The sequence below is a fragment of the Dicentrarchus labrax genome, unplaced genomic scaffold (genome assembly GCF_905237075.1).
Source record: "Dicentrarchus labrax unplaced genomic scaffold, dlabrax2021, whole genome shotgun sequence".
Lineage (NCBI taxonomy): Eukaryota > Metazoa > Chordata > Actinopteri > Moronidae > Dicentrarchus > Dicentrarchus labrax.
In genome coordinates this window covers 17,496,259-17,522,422 of record NW_026136710.1, presented here as the reverse complement: position 1 = coordinate 17,522,422, position 26,164 = coordinate 17,496,259, and the positions used below count along the sequence as shown (strand labels likewise).

The following is a 26,164-nucleotide window of genomic DNA, read 5'->3' as shown; positions in this document are numbered from 1 at the left end:
AGCTGCATACAAATTAGTTGCTAACTCCCAAAACTCCCACCAGACTTCTACACAGACGTGCGCCTTTATTTTATCTCATCCTAGACATGGAATACTGTGTTATCTCAAGGTATTGAAACTAATGTTCCAGATTTGAATTTTACTATGTTGGGCATTGAACTGACTGGATTTACTCTCCTTTGGCATGCTCACCTCACATTGCAAGACTGTGAGTCTTTGTTGAGTTTGTGGAACCAGGACTGCTGGGCCTGGCGGCATTCCGCTCTTGTGATCACACCGTCTTGATCCAGATCTAGACCAAGGAACACTGACCGTGCTTTGTCTCTCTCCTTACCAGTCAACAGACGCACCAGTGAGTTCTAGGAAAAATAAAAGTCAAACAGTGTTTGTGATTAGGTGGATTGGATCTACTCCTTTAAATTACTCATATTAATTCCATTCCCATTTTATGCTTTTGATTGCTGTAATTTAGGAGCCTGGAAAAGGTATTTTTAGGGCCAAATTCTTTGGCCGTAATCATTCTCAATCACATTAGCACTGTCTGGCATAATCTGCAGGCACTGCTTTACCCCGTGCTACCCCAGAGTCAAACACAGTCCATAAATTGCAAATCTAATCTCCCAAGCCAAAAAACAAAGCACAATATCTTAACTGCTGTGTGGTGATCAAGTGACAATAAAAATGAGTGATTCAGGCAAGTAGGTGCAAGCCAAATGTTTTGTAGCGTTTGCCCCCGAGCCCTTATATTAAATTAACCTCAGCATAATATATCCTATGACCCATGTCCCTGCATTCTCTACTAGGCTGATTAGAGTATTTTGGCAGACAAGAGAAAGGTATGCCTTTGCTAGACACTCAGCCAACAAGGATTAAATAGATATCTTTTCTCAATTTGTGAAGGTCAATTTACAGTTTTGCACTATGTTACAGTACAACAATATCAAGCAAGTTTAAGTAAGGCTCAGAAATCTTCCTTTTATCAGTAACACAATGCATATGTGAATTGGTCACTGCAATTACCGATCATTGCTTTATATCACAAAGTTCTTGAATGAATGTTACCTAGCACCAGATATTCTGAGGTTGGTGTTTAAAACTATCCTTGTCTCCTAGAAATTCCATTTATATACAACTAATTTGCAACATTTGCACAACCAATGCCGACCAAATTATGTTTTCTATTAACATAAGGAATAAGGAAATGTTGTTAATTAAAGGATGCTGTAACAAGATCAGGGTATGTATAACCTGTTTTATAAATATGATTTTAATATATTCATCTTGTTTCCACATCTTAAATCTTTACCTCTGTGCGAAACTTCTTAAGCATTGCCAGAGACTCAAAGTAGAGGAAGTCGAACCATTCGATGTGACCCTTCTTCTCAGGATCCAGCGCTGCAAACTGGGCTAGGACTTCCTCCTCTTGTTCATCAGTCAGGTCCTTATCAAACTGTTGCTTGGATGCAAAGTGGCGGTACTGCAGCAGTTCATCTGACACCAGGCATGATTCTACAGCAGCAAAGAACAATTCATCACATCATACCTAATTAGTCACCTAGAGGTCTTGCAGACATAATTAACTTATGGTGACTCATTCTACAAAGGCAAGACCACCTCCCACTGATTGCCCTCATGGAATAATACTGCACATTTGGAAGTAGACAAGAGTCACGGCCAATAATGTAACAACTGTTAATTTTTACTATAACTATCTGTGGTGTGTGTTTAAGTTTATTGCCATATGCATGTAAAATTGTTGGGCAGGCAAAAGATACCGCACTGATATCTATCTTGATTAAGAGACATATTGTCACGCAGATATGGAGAAAGTGGAGTTATTGCTGGATCCTGTCTTTTTTTCCCCTCATTATTATAACTGCCTCTAGTTTTGACAAAAAACAAAAACGGGTAACGTCAGCATGCGAACATGCTCACAATGATGATTCTAACATGCTGATTTTTTTCACAGGCCGTAGCATGTTACCAGGCTAATATTCACTATTTACCACTAAACACCAACGTGTTTATCTGATGATGGTGCTAAAAGAAAACTCACCAAAGTTCACACACAGTCAGAGTCACATCACAGTTCAGATATTTCAGGCTGGACCAAAGTGGTGGTCTGACCCACTGAACCTAAAAACACATTAGCAAATTCCCTAACTGCCAAATGTTTAATAATTGACTGTCTCGCCTCATACTGCCACACTTTAACAAAATGTATTTTCTAACCTTGATTCAGTGACTCACCTGGGATGATCTTGCACTGCTTGAAGGTCTCCATAAGGCTGTACATCTCTTCCTCTGTTAGGAGTAGATTCAGATTATCCTGCAGGAAAGGGCCGATGAGATGAGGGCAGTGAGTTACACTTAATAAAAAAGTGACGCTTACACAATTTCTTTTATAGTCAAGTAGTACATAACTTGATGTTTAATAAGTGAGTGTGCTCTAATTATGTGTCCCCGATGTGCCTCCTGTAATTAGCCATACGCATACAAAGTACTGGATTGTGAATCCATTTCAGCAACTATTCTGTTTCCCAGGTGATTCACATGATGTTCTGGTCTATCTCACACACTCTCTTTATAATTGTATTGTAAGTAAAAGAAAGCCAGAAAGCAACAAAAAAATACTTTTCAGCTAATTTCAATTTAATCATTTAACTGCAGAGTGTTATGAGGCTTGATATTTCACACATTTTCATATTATGAAAAAACCTTTAACTAAATATTTATGTGTTTTGTTAGTACATGCACATAGTATCATGCTTTTCTTTTCCAACACTTCTGTCTGGAACTAGTTTACACCCAGCCTACTTTAATGGTAAAGGGTAGAATTTTAATTAACTGTAAGCATCAGCTTAAGTACACAAATCAGAGATTTCAATTATATATGTAAGCATATCAAAATGTTATGTGGCTAAATTGGGCATTTATCAAGAATTATGGAAAACTAAAGTCATGTCTGTAAAGATGTGTGTAATATATATATATATATATTATTTTTCTTCCAAGCCTGGTGCAGATGTCAGCAAATCTACAAGCAAGGAAAATCACAGGAGACACTGATTTGAATATTTATATTTGTATATTATGTGTACATTATTTATCAGATAAGTGGCATGATGAACATTTAATGATCCCTTTGGAATTATTGAGGTAAACCAATTCCAGTTTGTTTACATAGTCCTTAATCACCGTTATACAATCTGTCAGGGCTTCATAAAATTCACATCATGAAATCTAAATGAAAATGCACAACCGCCAACCCTTACGAAAATAAATTAAAAAAAAGACCCTCAAGCTCAGAAAATAACTGCAAAATCAAAGAGGGACATGTAATAACAGGGAAACGGATAATAAGCAGATATGTCAGTGTCAAACAGCAATCATTACAAATGCTAAAGTAGCACAAAGACCATGTTTGTTTTGTGTTTACTTTCAGTCGGACTTACAACTGTTTCTTGACCATTTCTTGAATCTGCATTTCCCAAATATCTACAGATGAGGTAAGTAGGAATGGTAATAATTAACAAAAATTAAAAAAAACAATATGAGAAGTCCAAGGGAGCTTATTAAAACACTACTCAAACATAACTTCCCCTCACCCACACACTGGCCCTTACTGGACACCCCCAACCCCAGCTTTTAAGTTCGATTCACTCGCTAACAAACAAGGTCACATGGCCTCATTATATCAGACACTGGGAGCTAAACACGTGTGCCAGCAAGCTGTGTGATGTCCTCCTGCATATCTTCAACCTGTCATCAAGATCGCAGTATCTGCCAATGCTTTGCAACCCCACTGTCTGCAGCATTTACAGATCAGCAGTGCGTACTATATGTTTAGCTATGTATTTATTTATTATTGCACTGCCTTGAATACTGCCTTGAAGTTCCTGCTAATATCTGGGTGCTGCAAGTGGGTGGTTAAGCTGAACTTAATAATTTGAAGACGGATACAGGAACCTCCCTCGTATAACTCATTCATATGATTTTTCTTTCCTTCAATTTGTGCACTCACTCATCCAGGATTAATTTACACATATCTGTCCCTAGTGGCCATCCCAAGGTCAAGGAAGTCTACAACTGAAACACTGAACCAGGAAAACAGACACGTCCTGTCTGCAGCACGTAAAAAAAGTGTGTGCCGTCTGGGACTCTGTGTCCTTGCTAAGATTTTGATATATATCATTTTAACAGGGTGGGACGTTTAAAGTGCCTTAGCTGAGCGACAGCTATGAACACACACACCGTTGGTGTCTCACTGAAAAAGCCTCCATGCTTCCTTCCCCGTTGTTTTTAAACTTCTCCTCTGGTGGCTGCTCTGCATTTTTGCAGTTTTTGTGCAATCACAAAAGCCATTGAAAAACCCAACATGGATACATTTCGAGAAAGGACAGCCAGTTCAGCATGTAAAAAAGAGCTGTAGCACCATAAATGCCTTTAAATCTCTTGTGAGTTTCATAGGTAAATGATGTTAATAATAATAACAGCTATGTGTTTCCCATCTCTCACATACAGTATGTTACACCAAATATCAAGCTCGAAACGCAGCACATCGCTGTGAGACACCGCCCTTAGTTCCAGTCCAGCTTCCCCTGTCCCTGAAAATTTGAGATTACTTCCAATAATAGAAACATAATTTTCCTCAGCCATTTGATGTTCAAAATGACATGATATGCTCAGTGTTCTGCATGTTATCAATCTCCTGATTAAACTAAAATCCCTGCAGGAATTCATAAAATATACATTTAACTGTATGTGGCTGTCATTCTAAAAAATGAGATGAGAATCAACAGCAAGAACAAAACAAAAAAAAGATCATGCTGTCATCAGGAAACTGCATTCTTTGTTTCTATGCCCGACATTGTTTCTGTGCATCTCAATGCTCAATAAGCGTTACTTCTAGTAATAGCAACTGTCGGCTATGGATGCTATAATTATATAGTTATGTCAGAAAATGAGCAACCTTTAAAGTGATTTGGCATTCATGCAACATTTCATGACAACATCTGGAAAATAGGTTCTCTAGGGCAAAAAAGTCCCCTGGGGGAGAAAATGCAACATAACATATTCTAATCTTATTCTGGCAGCTTGCATAAATAGTTATTAAAGACTGTCCTGTTCAGAAAAATGACAGCACTGATTCTGTGTTCAAACAGCTTTAAATAATCCAAATTTAGGCTCAATGCCAGAGCAGGAAGTTTAAAGAAAAATAAATGCTTGTTCTTATTCTTCTTATTGATTTCAAAGCAGCAAGAATCAATATGTCTACAAGAACAATCAATCAAATGACTGTGTGATTATGTCATAAAATAAGAGAATTAGCATCCAACCCTGCAGTTTCCCTTGTGTCTGTGGAGCCTTTTAGTCACTTTTAGCTCTCTGTTTTGCAAACTCCACTCTCATTAACCTCATTTCCAGCTGCAGCAGAAGCAGATGCTCTTGGTGAAAAAAGCTCAGATAAGCCTGTTTAGTAGCTTTCTAGAAACATTTTGCAGCTGAAGAGTGAGAATTCTTTCTAAGGAGCTGGTGGAGACGAACCAGAGCTAAAACGAGAGTGAATATTGGTCTTATATTCATCAAGGCGGAGATAAACAGGACTCAAAATGAATGCGTAGCTTTCTCCATTTCATTTACACATCCAGCATGTCAGCTGTAAATGCACTCTTTAACAGGGGCTCCTCAACCTTGACTGAAGCATGGCCCCAGGATCTAGCAACAAGCATCAAAAAGAAGTGGGTGCTATAAAGGAGGGTCATTTGTGTTCCTGAACCCTTCCAGCGTCTGATTGGCTGCCATTGAGCCATACATGCAGCATTCTGCTTTGAAGGCTGACTGTAAATCCACTTTCAAGGAAACCCAGTCCATCTGCCAGCAGCAGTCTTCAGTGCCTGTGTGAAATTAAATGTCAGATGCGACAGACGGGGGGGGGGATTTGTAACAGCTAACTGACGTTTGCTAACAAAAAGGCTGGCTTCTTTAGCTATGAGGAAGACTAGAATTCACAATTGAAATAAAACACTTCTCTCTCTTTCCCTCACCTCCATTCCTCACACACTGAAGTAGTCCACCAGAGAAAGAGGACTTTTCAGTGTCCTCTCTCAGACTGTGTGGAAACATCCCCCTCTAAGCGCAACTTTGGCAAGTGATTTTGCTTCTCAGGGCTACTCCACTCTGAAGGGTCATCCAGCAAAAGCACTCTTCAGCTGTTTATGCCTGAATTAAAACAGATTGCTTCATGCCTCTAACAGGGTGGTGATCACCAGAGAGTCATCGGTTTTGGCAGTGGCCTTGAATTTCTGATGAGAGGCTGAGCAATTGTTTTATTGTTTTAAAAAACACTAAAAACAATTCCAGAACGTTTCCTCCCTTTATTTAAACTGATGTGGTCTGCCAATAAAAACGTGAAGCATCGTTGTGCAGAACAATAGCTGCTGTCATAGATGGAACATGTGCAGCAACTCAACAGTAATTACTTGCTAAAATGCCACGCTAAACCTTATCTTACCAGTGCTGAAGAACATGGCTAGATACATGACTTTCCAAAACCCTTTGAAAGATGCACACTGTAGAGCGCTGTATGCCCGCCAGCCGGTCGACTGTCACAACAGGGATGGTCCATATTCCAACAATTTTCATGCATTAAAAAGTAAATTGCACTTAGAAAGTTTTGTAAATGTAAACATTGCTACAGCCGCAGCTTCAATTATAATTATACATAATAGTGCATTAACAAGCTGTAGCAAGGGAAAGAACAGTTGATTTGTTACTATGACAACCGTCGCCGGCGAACTCACTGAGCCGTAGCTAATTAATGTTGCTAACTCACAGAGCCATCGTTAGTGACACTAGCTCCACCTGTGCTCTTCCTGCTATGACAGGTCAAAATGTCCGCTGTGGAAAAAAAGCCTAGTGGCAGCTAATGGCCAGTATAATTGTACGTGTTCTCTGCATGTTTTTACACTTGGATAAAGAAAAGATGGAAAAGAAACTCCTCTCTGTATCACTTTTGATGTTTGCAAAAGGAAGAAGGAATGGGCTCTGTCTGTAGCCAGCAGGTAGTTCAGCAGTTGTGGAGTGTAAATGGCCCACATCTGGTAAAGTGGGTTGTTGGAATCCCCCAGTGAAACCCACATTATATCACAGCATTAATTATTTAAACTCTGGACTTCCAGCACTGCAGCACAATCTCTCTGCGAAGCTAATGTTAGCTCAAACAGCTATAGCACTGTCAACATAAGGTGCCGTCAGTCACATGTCAAAACCTTGTCAGATGTGATTTAACAGCAGTTTGTCATTATTACCGTAACTGGCAAACTAGCATTTAATTAATCTAAAGCCACTTTTGGATGTCATGATCAATGTTATATCTGTTAGCCTATATCATAGGAATTTAGTAAATAATATTCAAATTAGCATTTTTATTTGATTTGATTATATTCATGTAGACACAGGATACGCTTGAAAGCATATTTTGTTTGATATCATGTAGATCACAGATACTGCACTCTAGTTTAATTCATAGAAAAGCATCCTAATTTAAAGCCATATTTGTCAGAAAAATCATAATTAGATACAGTATATTCATCAAACTGATCAGACCGTTGTCTTTTTCTAATGACCAAAATAACACTTTTTTTTCATGAAATTCTTCTTCCTCTTCCTCTTCCTCTTTGGAATTTAGGTCTAGGTACCAAATGATGAAAATTACCTTTTTTTTAATTTGTAGATTTAGGACCAACTGAGTATTCTTAAAGTTAGTTGACACCATAAACATCCTTAGTATTCGTATGTCTGCAGACTCTGAGTCACGATGCTGCTATTTATACAAAGTAACAGTGTAAAGTAGAATGACGTTTGCTGCTGATCTTGGATACACATTGTGTCTAAATGCTCCTAGCAAGGTAGTTCCCTCATTGTCTTGAGTGAGGAACAGGATCAAATGGTGACAAAAAATGGTCAAATCAAGAAAAGAGAAAAACACAGCTGAAATAATCCACATGCCAGTGGAACACACATTAACGCTGAAACCTACATGGTGTATTTTCTGGTACATATTAATGCATTTGCATTCACGAAACATGCACATTTGTTGTCTATCTAGTGATGGTGCCAGTGAGCTGTGCAGACTTACACAATAGTAGCAGCTCCAGCCAGTAACAGTGTGGGCTGTGTCTCTCATCTCCTGCAGGGCCTCGGCACGCAGGTAGCCCAGCTCCCTCAGGCAGCCGTCGTGGAACACCCGAGTGCAGATCCTGCAGGGGTACAGGTCGTCAGCCGTCCACACCTCACACACGTCACACATCTCATCACTCGGTGGCTGAGGAAAAAAAACAGAGCAGTCAGTGTGTCATTTACATGAAGATTTTAGGTTCAAACACAGACTTGAGGACTATCCATCAAAGTTCTGAATGACAGGTCAGGAGGAAAGACGAGACATCAATCCATCAGTGGTAGGAGTGTAGTTTGATAGTGTAATGTGATGGCTATTGCATAATGTATTGTATAATGTAATGTATTTGTATTTTTTGCTCATGGCCTTGCATAGATTAATTAAGACAGCATTGCCACCACATGAAGACTGATACCTGTGTCTAACATGTCCTCATTGTCGGTCTTTATACAGTTTCCCTGTAGACTCCATTTACAACCAGGATACACTCAGCTGTCAAGCCAGGGAAATGACTGCAGAATGCTTGACTGGTTAACCACGCAAAGACATTGTCAGTTTCCATCCTCGCTGTTTTTTTGTTGTTGTTTTTTTTCTATTTCAGTGCCACAGCACCAGCTTCAGGGTTGTTGACATATCACGGTTGAGAGCTTGTCAAATTTCCTCAGTTGCAGCTTATCTTATAGTTCTGGCCCACCTCTTGTGACCTGATGACTGTATTTACATTAACAAGATTCCTGCTCCATGGTCACAGTCAAAATGAGACCTAGGCTTTCAGCAGGACCTACAGTATAACTGGTGGGGAAAGTCATTCATCAGCTTCCAAGATGTAGGAATTTATCTCAAAATCAAGACTAACAACTAACAAGTGCCCATACAGGCTTCAATTTGCATTATGCCACACAGTACTAAATGTATATAGAATGTGACACGCAGCATACTGACTTTACTCTACTCTACTAAACTTAGTGGGGCATAGAGAGAATGAATTCTTGTCCTAAAGGAAAGGTCATGAAGTCAACCAAACAGTGTCCAGTGTGTAACATATATTTGCAGACATGGAATATAATAACTGTTTGTAATCCATTATAATCACCTGAAAATAATATAAGACAGGATAATATAAAATAAGATAAGAAGGAACAAACCAAACACTGGCACTAGACATGTTGTTTCACAGCCACCATATTTTCTCCTTTGTGCCTGAAAGGGGAGGGTGAAACAACGAAGTTGCAACCTGCAACCTCACCACTAGATGCCACTAAAGCCCACACACTGGTCCTTTAAAGTTCAAGAAATTATATATTTCAAAACAAAAAGACAAAAGAAAAAGTATAGAATCCACTGGTTAAAAAAAAAATATTAAGATGGGCTGAAGAAATTCAAGGATAAAATAAAATCCACCCGAATAAAACAGGATAAGGATTTTAGATTTTTGTTTGTTTTAATGTTAAGGCGGGAATTTCTTTCAACACAACTCAACCCACTGATGTACAACTATGTGTCATGGACATAAAACTGAAAAGCTACAACATTTCTATAGATGTGGGGAAGGAAGCAGGCTACGAGGAGAAAATCCCAAAATTGACCCTTGAGGTACACCATATTTGATATATTTATATATATTTCAATGACTTATTTTGACGAGATCTCTCTCTCCTAATGGAGATACAGAACTTTCAATGTGTCATATATAGATAGATATAGATACCAGCAGATACCATTCAGTTTTAGCCTTTCAGAATTCCCAAGTTAATATCTATTATTAGTGCAAAGTAGACACTTTTATTTCTGTACCTGTTCAAGTGCAGCTTTGGAAGTACAACAAGTTGCCAGGCAATGTTTACTCTTTGCAATATAGAAAACCAGATGGTGTCAGTGCTCCCATGAACTCCATCCCCTGTTAGTCAGCGTCGCCCTGAATATGGTCACCTCTCTGAGCCAACCAAAGCAGCCCGCCCACAAGATGTGTGCTGTGAAGAGTCCTCGTGCACAACAACAACACATCTCACAGCAAGTGTGGAAATGAAAGTCTTGCAGAAAACTACTTCAAACTCATACTTTCTCACCTCCAACAAGGGTGTTTAGATAAAGCTTAAGAGTCCCTTTACAGCCTGGCTGAACTGCTTTATCATAATGCCTAACTTGAGGGAGGAAAAGAGATAACAGGCTGCTGTTGCCATGGAGATTCTTTGACATCTCAGAGGCATCTCTTTAATCCCAGGACTTGGGGATTTATACTGTGTGTTTTGTCAAAGTGAAGGTTTTTTTTTTTTTTATATATTCCCGAATAACACCCTCACCATAAATTCTCGGTGACACATACTAAGATCACTAGACACCGCTCTATTTAGACCATCATTATAATACCTGCTCTTTCTTTTCCAGCTCCACCTCCACAGACTGGTCATCATCGGCTTCCCTTTTGGGCCGCACGAATGCTGGCGGCGTGAGCTGATGGCTCTTGTCAAGATCTTCAGGCTCTACTCCTTTCCCGTCCCGTAACCTTGACCACGCTTCCTGGTTGACCTTGCAGTCATCCCTGGCTGCCGCTGAGCCCTGCTGGGAGGTTGACGGACCCGCGCTGTTGTCTGTTTCCTCTTGCTCCGCCTCCTCAGTGTTCTTCTTGTCATGATTGGCTGAGGGTTTAGCAGGGCCTTCACCTTCCTCTACTTCTCCTTCTGCCTGTTTGGCCGGGGCAGGGCGTTCCTTAAGGCCCGCCTGGAAGGCAGAGACGACAGCGTTGCATTTCTGCACCTTCTCCACCTGCTGTTTCTTTGACATGAGCACTCCCATGGCTACAGACAGATGGAGAGAGAAAGAAGCAGAGTATAGTTACACAAGTAGGCTACACTTAAAACCGTACAGTTATTATCCAAGATCAAACCCACTGAAAACTTGGCTTAAGCATTGTAATATACTAAATATTCAAGGCTAAATAAGCAATAGTAAAAGTTAGAGCGAACAAAATACCCCTGGGAATATTTTTTCTAAGAGATAAACTCAACAAGTCAGCTAATCTTCTTCATCAGGACTATGCGGTTGTGGTTTTATGAGACAGTGCTGGTATCATAAGCAAATAAGCACCCAGCTGTCATCAGATTGTGATTCAAAGATTCCTTCCAACAATTGGAGCATGGAAGTATATGGCATCATCTATTTCTGATTGAGCTCAGATAAAAACAAAGAAATTCTCACATGACAAAACCAAAACTGTTCCAACTCTGGCAGAAATTGTGTGTTCATGTGGGACCACGTCCCCCATAGTAATAAGCTGATTGAGAAAATGGGTCTTCAGGGCCTTTAACTTACCTCGTATTCAAGACAAATACTTATGCACCTATAGTATATGTCAATAAATGCACAGCCATATACAGTGGATACATACATGAAAGCTCTTTATTGGTACCTCTCATCAAAAGGATATGTACTACACCACATCAGTGGTTTAAAGAATGGGTAAAACTTGTGAAAGAAGAGCTGTTAGAGGAACAGAGGTACATAGCAAGGGTGGTAAACTAACTAAAGGATTCTCTGGTGCACAATAACTACAAGGTGAGAAAGACAAGTTGCAGTCAAACATATGAGATCATCAACCTATGAAAATATTTACTCTGCTTGCACATCGTTTGTCTTTCTCTTTCTGTACTCACTGAAAATCTCAGCCCCTTTCTAATTTCCAGAATCTCTTTCTATCAGCAACAATGTCCCTGAACACTCCTTATTACTCATAAACCTCGCCCATCTGCTCCTGTTCCCACATTTCCGTGGTTGTTCCATCCGCATGATGATGCAGATATTGACTGAAATTAGGTTTCTGTTTGCATGATTCAAGTGGCAAATACAAAAGTTGCAAACTAAGAAAGTAGGTCTCACAGCACACTGAAAAAAAAAAACAGATTGCATATTTTCATATACACCTGGTAAGAGATTTGAAATCCCAAATAAGACCCGAGGGCCCCTGCAATAGTGGCAGATGTTTGACACAACATGAGCAAGCCAGTCTATGTTGCTTTCACATGCAAACATTCCTCTTCATACTCCCTAAAAACAGCTGGGTTATTTCATCTACCCAACCGCTGGGTTATTTGGTGCAACTCATGCGCTGAGTCAAAATTCATCAACCCAACATACATCGGTTGACTCAGCACCTGGGTTGTTTGTGCTTCGAACGTCATCACATCATCACATCATCACCTTGAGTCCACCAGAGTCCACACACCGAGCGCTCATCACAGCAGAGAACCTGACTGGTCTTCCAGCCAGGCAAATAAATAATAAAAGGTTTGTGCACACTACATATCTAATTCACATTGTCTGTGTTGCATTACCTATTAAAGTAGTATCTATCTATTTATATTGTCGAGGCTCGTTGGTTGGCATATGGTCATGTTTATTGAGTTCGCCAGTCTTATTTGCCAGCTAGTTTGCTAGCTAGCCAGGTGATTCACCAGTTAACTAGTTTACTAGCCAACAGGCTGTCAGTTAGTGGCTTTGCTAGCCAGTGTTTCGGTTTAACTGGTGACTTTCAGATAGACGTTCTCCAAAAAGGACTTTATAGTTTAATAATTTTTCATCTGTCTTTAATATCTAAGTATCTAACCATTTATGTAAGTTCAATTGTGTTCAGAAGACGTATTAACCTCTCGTAACGTATCTTAAAACGTGAGAAAGTCACCCGTTAACACGGTTAAACCGAAACACCGGCTATAAATGAACGCGCTTGTTTTTCCTGAATGTTTTTAATGTGAAATGTGAAGGCATAACATAGTGTTTGACTGATTAAAGTATGTAAAATCAGTGAGATAACCTGAAACGTCTGACTAAATGCATTTATGTGCATTTATTTAAGTAATGTGGTGACCCGCAATAGATACTGTGAGAGGTTAACAGTTACTAGTTCCAGTTAATTGACAGTTAGTTCCAGTTGACAGTTGGTTGACTGTTAGTTTCAGTTAGAGTGCAGTTGTTTAGGTTCAATTACCTCACTCCACAGTAAGCTATTTAAAATGTGTATATGTTTTAAATATAAAACCAAGTAGTGATTTATCAAGTCTATGCTCTATCTTCTCGAAATGGTGGGTTCATCTGTTGTAGATACTAATAACATTTTTATTTTTTATTTTATTTCACCTTTAACGTTATACAAGAACAAATTCTTATTTAAAATGGCGGCCTGGCAAACGACAAGGGCCACTTGAGTGAAGGGGAGTTGGGCTATGAGATTAAAACACAGTTAAAAAATAAAAAACATACAACAATGACAACAAACACAGGCACAAAAAAACAGACAGGCAGATAAACAACATTCAATAAAACCAATATGGAGGGAAATAACGTATGACTTATTACGTGGTGGAATATGATGTTAAAATGGCAGTAAAAATTGTCATTTTTGCTCAAATTTGGTCTTCTCAGGATTTATAGATAAGACCTCATATGAATTGGGTTGCAATGGTTTTTACGTTTTTAAAAAAGCTGGTCCCCTTGAATAAAAGTTTGGGAACCACTGCTGTAGACTGTTATACTGAAAGTCGTGCCCTGAAGGCTATGCTGTGAGCAGCCACAAATATTCTTGTGACGTTAAAAACATAGACAATTTGCATGTATGCAATTTATCCTATGAATTATATAAGGAGAGAGGGAGGATTGTTTTCTCTATATTTTGTGATGCTAAATAAAATGGCTGTTATCTTCACATTGGAGTACATTCTGCTGCTAGTCTGCATTGGTTTTGGCATGGTGATATCTGAATAGTTAATACAATAGCAATTGTATTTTTGCTTAAGCTCTTTTCGTGTTTGTATAGTAGCTGGTAGACATTTGGTTTACTCACTCGCACTCTCTCACTTGCTCTCTTGCATTCTTTCTTTTTTAGCCTGGAATAAACATACCTCCATGAGGCCAAGGCATGCAAACCATACCCCTACATCCTGACGCTGGGAAATGATCAGAGTGCATTTCAGGCCTTTGTCATCATAGCTGGACAGGCCTTGGAACAAGAAGCACTGCTTCAGGCCATTGATGTCTGTTTCAAGGCATTCTTTGTCTTAGACATTGAATCCCCGAAACAGTGTAAACAGTGTAATCTATGAAATGACAGTAGGGGAGTCCAAAATGGTAAAGTCTCTAGAAACTAGAATACTTGCTTGCAAGTAGAGCTAATGGCCTCAAGGACAGCTTTTTAATACCAGCCAAACAGGAATTTGAAAAATGTTCACTATAGACCTGTTGACTGTTGGCCTGTTGACTGTTCAGCCAGTTCATTCATAATTGTTGTTTTGCACTGAATGTTTTACTACCTGCCTAATTTTAACTGTTCGAATCCACTATATTGTTGATATTTTCTAATAATAATTTTTTTCAAAGATTCAAGTATTGTTTAAGTGTTTATTGCATAATATATGCATACATCTAGCATGTATTTTGTTATAGGTTTGTAGTTGTACAGTAATTGTACTGTAATGTGTTAGAATTAATCTGGCATATTGGTTAATTTGACCCAGCATTTGGGTAGAGCATATAACAAATATGTAGTTGAAACAACCCAGAATTGTAATTAATTTGAACCAGCATTTGGGTTGAATATTTAACTCATCTGTTGGGTTAAAAAGGACCAACCCATCTTGCTGGGTCAAATTAACTACTGCTGGTCTGGTGCAATATTGATCCAGTGGTTGGGTTATAAAACAACCCAAATTGGGTTATTTTTAACCATTGCAAGAAAGAGATACTGTACATTTAGGTTAAAATAATACATAAAGTACTAACACACACACTGTCTCTTCCACACACACAGAGCCTGTAACCACTCTGTAGCTACTGGCCATTTAACCCTAGTATCCAGCCATGCAGATGGGTTTGGGTTTATTTCTCTAGGTTTTGAGATATGTGTCTTCATCCTAATACAATGTAGGTAAATGGAATGTTGTTTGTGGTACTCACACTAACAGAAGACCAGCAGTGTGTCTCTCCACAAACAATACCCCAGTTACTTTTGGAAGACCTCACTGTGAACAGTTTTCATTGGAACAACTTTCTACTGAAGAAATAGTCTATGAAAACTGTTGACTGGCGTCCAATTGTCGGTGCAGCAAAGATGAGACTTTGTTCCCTTCCATTATATTGGTTAGAGGCAACAGAATCAACCATGTAAAGGTTGCCAAACAAACAGAAAATCAAAAAAGATGGAAAGTGTCCAGAATTATTATCAGCCCATGTTTTTTTATTTTATACATATTCCTTTTTCCAGCAATGTTACGGATACTTTAGGCTAAATAAGGTGTTTCCCCAACCAAATTTCCTAAATTGGTTAGTGATTTCTGCTGGTGTGACCTTCCTCCAAAAGGTCACCCCCTTAAGCCGGTGGGTGACTGGTGATTTAACCTCAATAATAATGCCAGATTTAGCTTAGAATACAGAAAATCCCAAGAGAGTTAACATTTGCTGTGCGTGCATATGAAATGTGTGCTTTTTGATCCCACAGCAGAATCAGACAATCACCACAACTTGCTGAGCTCAGCCAGCCTTGGATATCTGACATCGCCTCTCTTCAATTCAAAATCAACTGTTCACCAAATGAAATGGCTCCAGATAAGATAAGCAAAGATCAACTTTATTGATCTCTGAAGAGAATATTAACTTCACTCTCAATGCAGGATTTCAATGAGTTTTTGCTGGTTATTAAAGCAAACACCTTTAGACTGCTGAGCCTTTGTCTGAAACGCCAGGACAATGGGACTTTTACAATGTTATTGTTACAGTTCTTATTTGATTTTATGGCAATAAAAAAGCTAGGGCTATCAATTGAAGCATATAGATGCAATAAGCTATTTATTATGAGACTCAGACATGACAAAATTGTGACTGACTTGCTGTTGTGCTGGACTACGCGAAACCTGCCATCTCATGCATTTGCAAAGAACTCCTCACCAACTATTTCTAAACACATTAAGTGAAATCATACACTGTAAGATGCAGAACACCGTGCAGCAAAGAAAAAAGCAGATGCAGAAACTGACTTAGGTCTCATTTCCACCTAAGTGAGACACAACCGTGAATTCCATTATTGAAAACAGGCGCCTGTCATGGATTCAAGTTGATTACATGGTACTTATGGGACATGTGTCTTTGCTCTCAAATGCAATCCCATCCATCCACGCTCTACATAAGTGCTTGTGTGAAATTCAATCGCATTTATCTGAAGGGAAATGGGAGTCATTCCCCCTCTCCTACTCCCTGGCTAAGACTCTAATAGTCTGTCGGGCCTTATGTTCTCCGGCTGCTGGTGGACTGGCTTCATAGACTGCAGAGGATACAACGCTCATCTGTATTGCATAGCACTGTCTCTGGTTTCAGACATTTAAACAATTACAAAAAGACCTCCTAGAGTGAAATGGTGAAATGACGTCACAGTTACACAAAAATAAAAATTGAACGCTCCTTTATTTCTTTGTTCTAGTTTGTTTTCCTTTTATGCAGACAAAGCTGAGGCAAAGTGATACTCCATTGATTTCCGCACTTAATATCTATTATGTCTGGAGTCTCTCTAAAGCGGGGTCAAAGGTCATGTCAGCATGAAGCATAGCACTCCTGCAGCGGGTTGTGGTTTATTATTAGAAATGTGTCCCATCAGACACATTTTAACCATGCTTTGGGTAAGTCGCATGTCCACGCTGGAAAGAAACGACAACATGAAGTATACTCCAAAGCTGCCAACATGCTTACTAAAATCACTCAAGTGTGTTGTTGATGGACGGTATTTTTCCACTGTGCAAAACAGAAATGGAGGAGGTGCTCAGAGTTGGACAATTAGCAGTTACAGGTCAGAAAACAAACAACAAACATGAAAAATCGTTGGAAAAAAGAGCTTTTACTAGACTCACGTATAACTGACAAGCCTTCCTCTGTGGAAACATTTAGACACACAGATTGTCTTCCTCAAGGACAACCACTTCATTTAAAAGGTCAGTCTTCCTAGTAACAACGCCCTCCTGCAGTCTAATAAATGAGAGCAACATGATGTGAATATACAATGATTAAAATACACATATGCAGGCCTGTGGAATACTGTTATCCTAACTGCAGGAATGACAATCAGCTCAGTGGGTTTAGCACAGACAGGCTTAGGCTGAAAGGTCCCATTATTTTAATGCAGGAGTAGTTTGGATTGGTTTTTAGATAACAGGGAAAAGAGAAAATAATAGAGAGTTTACAAGCCAGAAAATCCCCCAAATCTACCTGCTGTAGTATCACACTCTCACAAAGTATCCCTTGGTGGAATCGAACCAGGAGTGTTGCGATAATTGTATATAGTATGTACTTTATCTTAACCTCTCAACAGTACAGTACTATATGTATATGTGTTATATAGGTATGAGCATGTCCTTGTATGCTTACACCTAATGTACAGAAGTGTGCATCCCTGCTCCGAGTCCCATATTGGAGTATATTCTGCCCTTTGTGGGGGAATTGACATCATCAAAATCATTGCCTTGATAAGTCTGAAGGCATGATAGAATTACTACAATAGAATAGAGAAAGAAAGAACACAATTGGATCGTTGCTATTTTGCTTGTAAAATGCAGGGAGTTTTACTTCTTTGTCAGCATCTAAGAAGGCAAGACCACTATTGACGAGGGCTGGGAACGGGAGCGTGCCTATGTTCCCACAGCCCTATGTTCCCACATTTCTAAGATTTTTTTTCAAAATTAGGCCCTATGTTCCCAAAGTTCCCACATTTCTAAGATTTCTTTCCAAAATTAGGCTCAACGTTCCCACATTTCCTTTTTCATAAATTTGTATCAGATTTTATCCCCCTAACCTGAACCCTACCCACATAGGGCTGTGGGACCATTGGGCTGACCCCCTGGGAACGTCTTATGTAAACCATAGGAAATAGGGGGCAAATTTCATGACAACCCATCCAACAGGTTGTTAAAATATGTCAAGAGTTGTAGTGGCATCTAGCTGTATCGTTGCTGAATGTAACCCCCTCGCATCACCTTCCCTTAGCACATAGTTGCATCTCTACACTTTGTTTTAGCACAGTGCCAGGGCTGCACAAAGGTCTGGCTAAACTCATTAGCATTATCATGGAGGGGAAATGCTGGCTTGTTTGTATTTCTTTAAACCAATCACAACTGTCTTGGGCAGGGCAAAGGCCAGGATGCAGCAACAGTAAAATGGTAACACTCAGATAATGGAAGGGGAGGAGAATTCCAACTGAAATAGTCAGCCAGGCTCAAACCCAACAGCCTACTTCGTGCAAGTCAGACTACTCTCATGGTGGTCCTAGTGGTAAAGTCAGGATATCATCAAAGTAGTATGTTTCATCCTCTAGAAACAATGAATATCTACAACATTTCATGGCATCAATTACATCATCTGTCCGGACCAAAGTGATGGACTGACTGACACATTAGTCACATTAACATTGTCAGATAAATACTAGCTTGAATATAGTTTGAACCTCTTGAATATATTAAAATCTCTGAGCACAATTTCCCAAACAGCTCATACATGCACTATAAATACAAGTTATGTGGCGCTCACAATACAAGATGGCACAGTCTTTATTATAGAGACTTAATTATCCACTAAAGTGACCTTCCCATTCCGGCTCAGAGCAGCGCTGGCACAGACATTGGACAGTGACAGCCTTTAGATGCCAGAGATGCCTGCGAGGATCAGCTTGCAAACTGCCACCTATTTCACATGAACCAAGGGAAAAGGCAAGTTTGAAAGCTTTTGCGTGCTTGAAGGCAAGGCTTAAAATAATGGTATGGTTGATATATTGGTTAAATGCTGCTGCCACAGCTGGATCCACAATTACTGCGCAGTGCAGATAATGGACCATTTGAAATGAGATAATCAACAATAAGCAAATTGTTCTTTAATGGCCGGCAAAGTGAAAAGGCTTCATAAACAGTAGGGGAAAAATAAGAAACAATAACAATAAGCTAAGTGCTATTACAAGCCCCAAGGTCTTCGTACACTCCATCAAATCAATCCCAGCAATAAATAGCATAAATGTTATTATCCTTTGAAAGTCAAGCACTCACAAGTCTAAGTCATAATCTCATTTCTCCACTATAGAACAAAAAATATATATATATAGATCAGAAAAGCAAAGAGGGAACAATGGTTTGCATTCTTCAAACCGAGCAGGAAGTGAAGCACTGCTGATGAGGACGCATCTGAGCACACAGACGACCTTGTCACTTTCAGGTTAACTTATGAATTTTAAATAAGGGTGTTACGTTTTTTATTCTCCGTGCACAAGTCGAGTCTGACACAAATGGGTCAGTGGCTGGCTTTGATACCTCAGTTTATATGATAGCGATGAGTAAGCTGCCACTTGGTTGCCTTGCAAGTCTGAGATCCAAAAGCTTTTGACCACGAGCCTGTCAAACTGCTCAGCCCTATCCCTGCCTGACTGACAGGAATATTTGTGCCGCTCAACACCTGCATGCACTTCATGCTCACAAGAGAGATGGGTTTTCTATCCATAATACCAGCACTCTAGTGAATACCTACAGCAAAGACACTCACTGAAGAGAGTCTTATTTCTGAGATTTTGGCTGTCATTCCTGCCCTTATATTAACATTGTACTTACCATGTTAATTGCTATGATCTGACAATGCTAAAAATATACCTGAGAGGACGAGGAACATAAGCAGTCCGATAATCAGACGGGTTTAAAATACAGTTATTTGTACAAATTCTCCAAACTGTAAAGTAAACATCCATCACAATTTAAAAACACATTTAAATGTTTTAATAAGAAGGCCTAATGAATTACAGCGATGTTTTTCAGTGGGCCTAATTAATTTGAAGTAAATATATATATATACTAAACCCACTAATACTTTGTTACTTTGATAGATTGATATTAGTTTGACTTGCAGTTACAGACTGCTCTGGTACACACGTTAGCTTGGCGCTGGGACTGGAAAGGGGGCAGCTAACCTCTCCCGCTAACTTCAACGTTGTTGTTTTTATATGTTATGCGTTCTTAGCTCTCTTCTGATAAACCTACAGGACACACATTAACCATTTGCTTTAGTTCAAAGTTGTGTGAACCCCACAGCACTGAGAGGGCTTTGGAATGCTGCGTGGCTAACTTTGGGGCTAACACGAAGATAGCTAGCTTAATGTTAGCCGCACAGTAAATACTTCCAAATTGTAGGCTAGCTTGCGTGTTCAAAAACAATGTCTTGCTCTTTTTATATCCCTTTTCAGAGAACGTTGACTAACGAAAGTAAAGAGTTCAGTTAACAAATCTTCTGTCAAGCTGATATTTTCTTAGCTCCACAAAAAGTTGTTTAGATACTGTAGTTAAAATATCAATTTGTTTACAATATGTTTGGCAGCTTGTGTTGCAGTTTGGTGACCACAATGCTATTCATACATAAAGTGACAGCCAAAACTACAAAAACCAGACACAAGTTGTGATGAATGGCAAATGTTCTTTCAAGTCCAAACATATTAAAAAAGAGATCCCACTAAGGCTCAGCAGTCACCCAAAGTCACCCTTCATATTACATTTGAGGGCAATACAGGCTGAGGAGGACGGGATAAAACTCCCTCAGGCTTGACGTTCACTGGGCTCCTGCAGGAGCAGCTGCCTCTGCTGCTCTGCTCTCCTTCCCGGACCCCTCTGAATGATTTAAATGCCCCTGGATAAAAAAAGATCTGGACCAAGAGAAGGAAAACAGGGCCACTCCTTGGGGCAGAACCTGACATATATGGCTGAGAAAATGTTATTCTGTCAAGCTGCACTGCGACAGAGTATTCTTGTCTATTGGCAGTTCACTCATCTTTATGTCTTATGTGACAAGATGTAGAATTTTCCTACATTCATTCATATTCCAAAGAGGAAACCCCGGAGAAGTCCATCCTTAAGTTAATTTCCTAGTTTCTCTGGCACTGTAGGCTATATACTTTTTTTTTTACATATGAGTCTAATAAAGATTTCAAATTCAATATGCATTCAAGCCCTTGAGTTGTGTCAGCAATTGAGTGTAACAAGCTCTCAGATGATGAAGCTTTCAGGAGCATCTTGGTTTAATTAAATATTGATAATTTCTGAGGGAGGTGGCACAGAAGTGCACTTCAAATCCTTGTGATTTTTCTGCTCTCGAATAATCCTTTTGTAGTCCGTCCACAGTTTGCTCATTAATTTAACACTACCAGACCATGGCGGGCAGAACACACTCCTCCCACTATATCAGTTCACAACAACAAGAGCATCGAACATACTGGACTGACACGCCATCACGACTTAATTCCACCTGAAGTTGTTTTGTGATGGTTATGAATCTTAGACAAATGAGAAAAATAATGCAATAATCTATTTATTGTTGCACAGACTGGTGGCAAGAGCTGAGTATATTGTGCTTAAACAGGAAATTAATCTTTAGTTTGAATTGGATCCATTTTCTCCTGTAAGCAGCAGTGTATGGGAGGCCAACAGGGACACCTTAAGGTCTATATTAGTATTCAGTCCTCTTCTGCCCAAGTGTCACCATGGGGATGTTATTGAGATCTACAGAGCTCATATAACAGCCATTTATCAGTCTACGGGAAATAGTCCACAAGTACTGGGAAATATCAATGTCGGCACGCGGCCGCTCCACAGTCCTTTCTTTTGCTGAAATATATTATTATTTCAGTAGTTTATATAACCCGAACTGTTGTAATGAGAGGTACATTTGGCTGGGCAGGTGCCACTGAGAAAACCCGGAGAGGATATTGCTTTGAGGAAGGTCACCGTGATTACGTGACAGATGGCCATGTTCAACAATTTAGCTAAAATAACTTCACCTTTAAAGGCGGACCTTAAGATGGCAAACATTCTCCAAAGAAAACTTAATTAAGTGTCTTATTAGAGGAATGAAAAAGCACTTAATCCACACTGGCCATGGACAGTTTAATCCATAATTGGCAAGACAGCCTAAAAAAAGTAGTTTTCTTTTTTCAGGGTATTTCTTTTCAGTAAACTGTATCAACACAATGCTTAGAATAAAATGCGGTCCCCAGCGTTCCGCCTCGTGACCCCTTAAAGCCAAAAACAATTTGTACTCATTTAATCAATGAACCAATTGCTTGCTTTATTTACTGAGTATGCCAGAGGCAAATGTATTCAGTGCTTCACAAGAAAGAGCAACTTGGATCAAAGTAAAAAGATGTCTAACACAAATAGTTTCTTTTTTTGCTTTAACCATCTTTTGACATCTTAACTTTATCTTTGGGACCCGTTGAGTTGAAGATGGCCAGGTTAGGATAGGAACCACTGCTTTACATAACAACAAAACAGCCGTATGTCCCTTTAAATCTGCAGTTTTATAGTTCTTTTTATCCTACTAGATAACAGATCATTAGGAGATTCCGTTTTCAAGCCATATTTGTCCGACACACTGTTATGTAATGATACATTTTCTAAAATATAAAGCATGAACAGGATGCTAATCTGTATCTTGCATGTTATGTATACTGTTGTACTGTAATGTTATGTATGATTCCCTTCCCAAAGCTGTTGGATGTCAGTGTTATGTGCTGATTAGAATCCCAACCAGCCATCCTTTTCAATTCCTTGTTTCAGAGGGATGGGTGGGGGGGATTTTTTGAATGGAAGCCCCACAAAGCATGCCTTTTCATGGGAATGAATCCCCCTTTAGCCGAAGATCTCACCCACGGACCAGGGAGGCAAAGACCTGGAACTAATTACACTAACGAGTTCACCCTGATCCCTGTAATAGCGAGTGAGTGGAATCATTAACAGCTATTTAAAACACTCAGATGTACGTGCACTTGGACACACAGAGCCAAATAAATCACATACTAAGAGCTCAAGTACGGTCCTCTTGCTTCCCACCTGGTCTGCACTGGTCATTCCTCATGTCTTGTGAAAGAAACATACTGTTGTTGTGCATGAAGTAACAACTCTCCCTCTGGCATTTCATTGCCTCTACTCTCGAATGAGCCCAACAACATTCTCCACAAAACAGCATAACATGCTCAAGGCTCAACAAATGCATACGGGGGTTTCAAATTCAGCTTGTGAACGGATCGGGGGGAAAAAAAGAAAGGAAAAAAAGTGCCTGAATGGAGGAGGAATTTAAATCTCAATGCATCGTTAGGCAGGAGACATCACGTTGGCATTGAGGCGCTGCCAGGCAGAGAGCCCGTGCCAGCCAAACGCTCTGAGAGAGTCTGACAATAAGCACAGAGCAGGCGGCAGTGAAGCAGCTCAGGCTGTAGGGATCTGTCACAGGCTGAGGAGCAGGACTCCCTCCAAGGATAACACCAAAATTGGCTTGTTTGTGGACGTATAAGGGCTAGAGTATAACAACTATAGGGTTGAAAACAAAGAGTGATGGAGGGCTTAATGGACAGCAGCGCTCCCCTGTGGGACAGTGTGCTGGGAAAAGTGGACAGAGCAGCTGAGGACAGTGCAAACCACGTCTGCTGCAGAGAGGAGCATCAATTCACAATTATCCAGCCATGCCATTAGTTGCACGGCCCCTCACTGATACAACTTACTGTGAGATTATAAAAAGAGCCCAGTGCTTTGGCAATTACTCCCCCCAATGACATACATGCACAAACTATAGTCTACCATGAAACTCCCAGTTTCTGTTCTGATTTTCTTTATCAAAGCAAAGGGAAACAAAAGCAGTGGAAAAAGACAGCGAGGTGAACTCCTGTAGCATCCACACCCATGTGCATGGTGACCTAAATATGCATCCCATACAAGCATCTGTAATGAGGCTTCCCAGCATATCCAGTCACAGCCCATGTTTGCAACACCAATAAAAGAAAAAGATAAATGTTTGCCAACACACCTGCAGTTCTCAGTTTGTTATGTAACATTACAGAGAGCAGTGTATTGGAGAGCAGGCTGTATATGTGGACTCACCGTAAAGAGTAAAAGGCTGCTGTTCTGACTTTATCCTTTTTCTGTCTCAAGCCCGGCCGTCCAGCATGGCAAGACTTCGCTCGAATGAAGTATGTGCGCCTTCAGTCGCCGGTCGGTAGCCCCGCGGAAAGACGAATGGCACGGCACTTTATTATTCCTTCCCCTCAACCGTCCCACGGAGGAGATTTACAGTCGGAAGCAGCTTCACCCTTGGCAGGAATATAGAGACTTCTTCCAAGAGCCGCGGACAGCTCCGGTGCTGAAATCTTTTTCCTTTCCTCTCTCTCTCTCTTTCTCTCTCGCTCCCTCCCTCCCTCTCTCTCTCTCTCTCTCTCTCTCTCTCTCTCTCTCTCTCTTCCCACCCTCCTCCTCCTCCTCCTCTGCTGAGCTACTCCCTCAGACTCCGAGGAGAGACACAGAAGCCGGCTTGAGGCAGGAGGAGACCCTGGTGCAGGCTCACAGACGGCCATTGAAGTTAAATCGCCGATTTATAACCATCATATGTGGTTATAAATCAAATCCATCCACACCAACCACCCTCCCCCCTCCACCTCACCCCTACGAGTCGATGATTTAGGTTAATAACTTGTGGGCTCATCAGTCCTGAACCTGGAGCGTCTTGATTGGCCGGGACCACCGGTTCCCAAAATAATAAATAATGACGCTAGGAACGATGTTTCCTCAGTAGCCAATTATTTCGCGCAGGAATTTAAGACGTAATAGGGAATCATGTGGAGAATGGGTGCGTGCAGCTTGAAGCTTTCAATCGCATTTGAGTCACATTTTGTGGTATATGGGGGGGGGGGGTATGTTTCACAGCAAGAGGAGCCTGGAGTCAGAATTTAGCATATGTGTGCCATCTTATGCATGCAGAGCTGCATCTGCACAGTACAGATTAAATGCACTGCTGTGCAGAGGAGAGCCTGAAGAAGATGATCTCATACAAACATCTGTACAAAAGAACAAACACTGTTTTTGATCATAAAATAATATGTTACTTTTGAAAAACAACTTCTGTTGTTCTCCTTAATCACCAGGGAATATTGAATATCATCCTCCCATTATGTGATTGATTGTGATTGATATGACCGGTGTTTCATCATCAGCAGATGGGATCCAGCAGTCCAATTATTGTTGATTTGATGATCACCGTCACTCTGACTTCTGTTATAATAAGACATCCAAAGTTTTTCTTTTAAAATAAAAAATTCTCTTCACAATTTTCTTGACATTTAGCAGTATGTTCACTTGACAACAGGCCAAATATAAGTATCTGTCATATATGCAGGGCTTTTCCAGAGCCAATTGTGATGTCTTCAAATACCTTGTTTTAGAAAACCAACTGTTCAAAACCCAAAGACATGTCATTTACATTGATATTAAACAGGCAAAAATAGCTAATTCTGACATTCAAGATGCTGGAACTAACTACTTAGCATTTTTGCTTATTGTCAAAACTGCTGGTGATATTCTGTCAACCTACTATATTACACAACTAATTATTTCAGTGGCATGTCTCAAATACAACATAATGTCCGCCAGTGAGCTTAACTTCCCACCCAAATTATATGTTATCTCATTTTATATTAACATACAGGGGGATTAATTTTGCCCGCAATGTTATATTTTATGTTCAGTAATTAGAAATATTTTTTTCTTCCTTTCCTTTCATTAATAGAACGAGAATAGCTTGAGCCCCAACATATCTCACCAGAATGAACAAGTGGGGAAAAAATTATCTCAAAGTTGTACTATAACTTACTCTCTGCTTAGTGTGCTTACACATGTGGTTCCTTCTGACATCGACCTTACATAAAATTGATTTATAGGGTGACGTGTGCAAAACTAATAAATAATCCTCTACCAGGAGAATAGTAAAACCTGAAATCCATCTGTATGTCAGCATTTTTTGACACAACGGTGCCTTAAAAATCTATACATTACAGCATAGATGTGTTAGTCCTTGTACATAAAGTATAAAAACGTACATAGATGAAATACATGTATATGGGGTGTGACAGCTCACAAATGTAAAAGCTGAGTCAGTATCATTATCCACAGCAGG

At 39.9% G+C, this 26,164-nt stretch overlaps 1 protein-coding gene across 2 annotated transcripts in view; it reads right to left on the bottom strand.

The window, feature by feature from the left end:
• The window catches only part of phf24 (PHD finger protein 24), a 31,935-nt gene extending 7,516 nt beyond the window's left edge, over positions 1–24,419 (bottom strand). The window contains exons 1-6 of one of the 2 annotated variants that reach the window (XM_051413379.1): positions 24,100–24,419; positions 10,547–10,974; positions 8,141–8,326; positions 2,251–2,329; positions 1,307–1,509; positions 193–359 (exon numbers count right to left, since the gene is read on the bottom strand). In XM_051413379.1, the coding sequence (XP_051269339.1) occupies positions 193–359; positions 1,307–1,509; positions 2,251–2,329; positions 8,141–8,326; positions 10,547–10,972 (1,061 nt within the window). In that variant the 5' untranslated portion in view covers positions 10,973–10,974; positions 24,100–24,419. The remainder of the gene's footprint in view (positions 1–192; positions 360–1,306; positions 1,510–2,250; positions 2,330–8,140; positions 8,327–10,546; positions 10,975–24,099) is intronic. The other variant, XM_051413380.1, reaches the window with a different exon arrangement.
• Between the last annotated feature and the right edge of the window lie 1,745 nt (positions 24,420–26,164).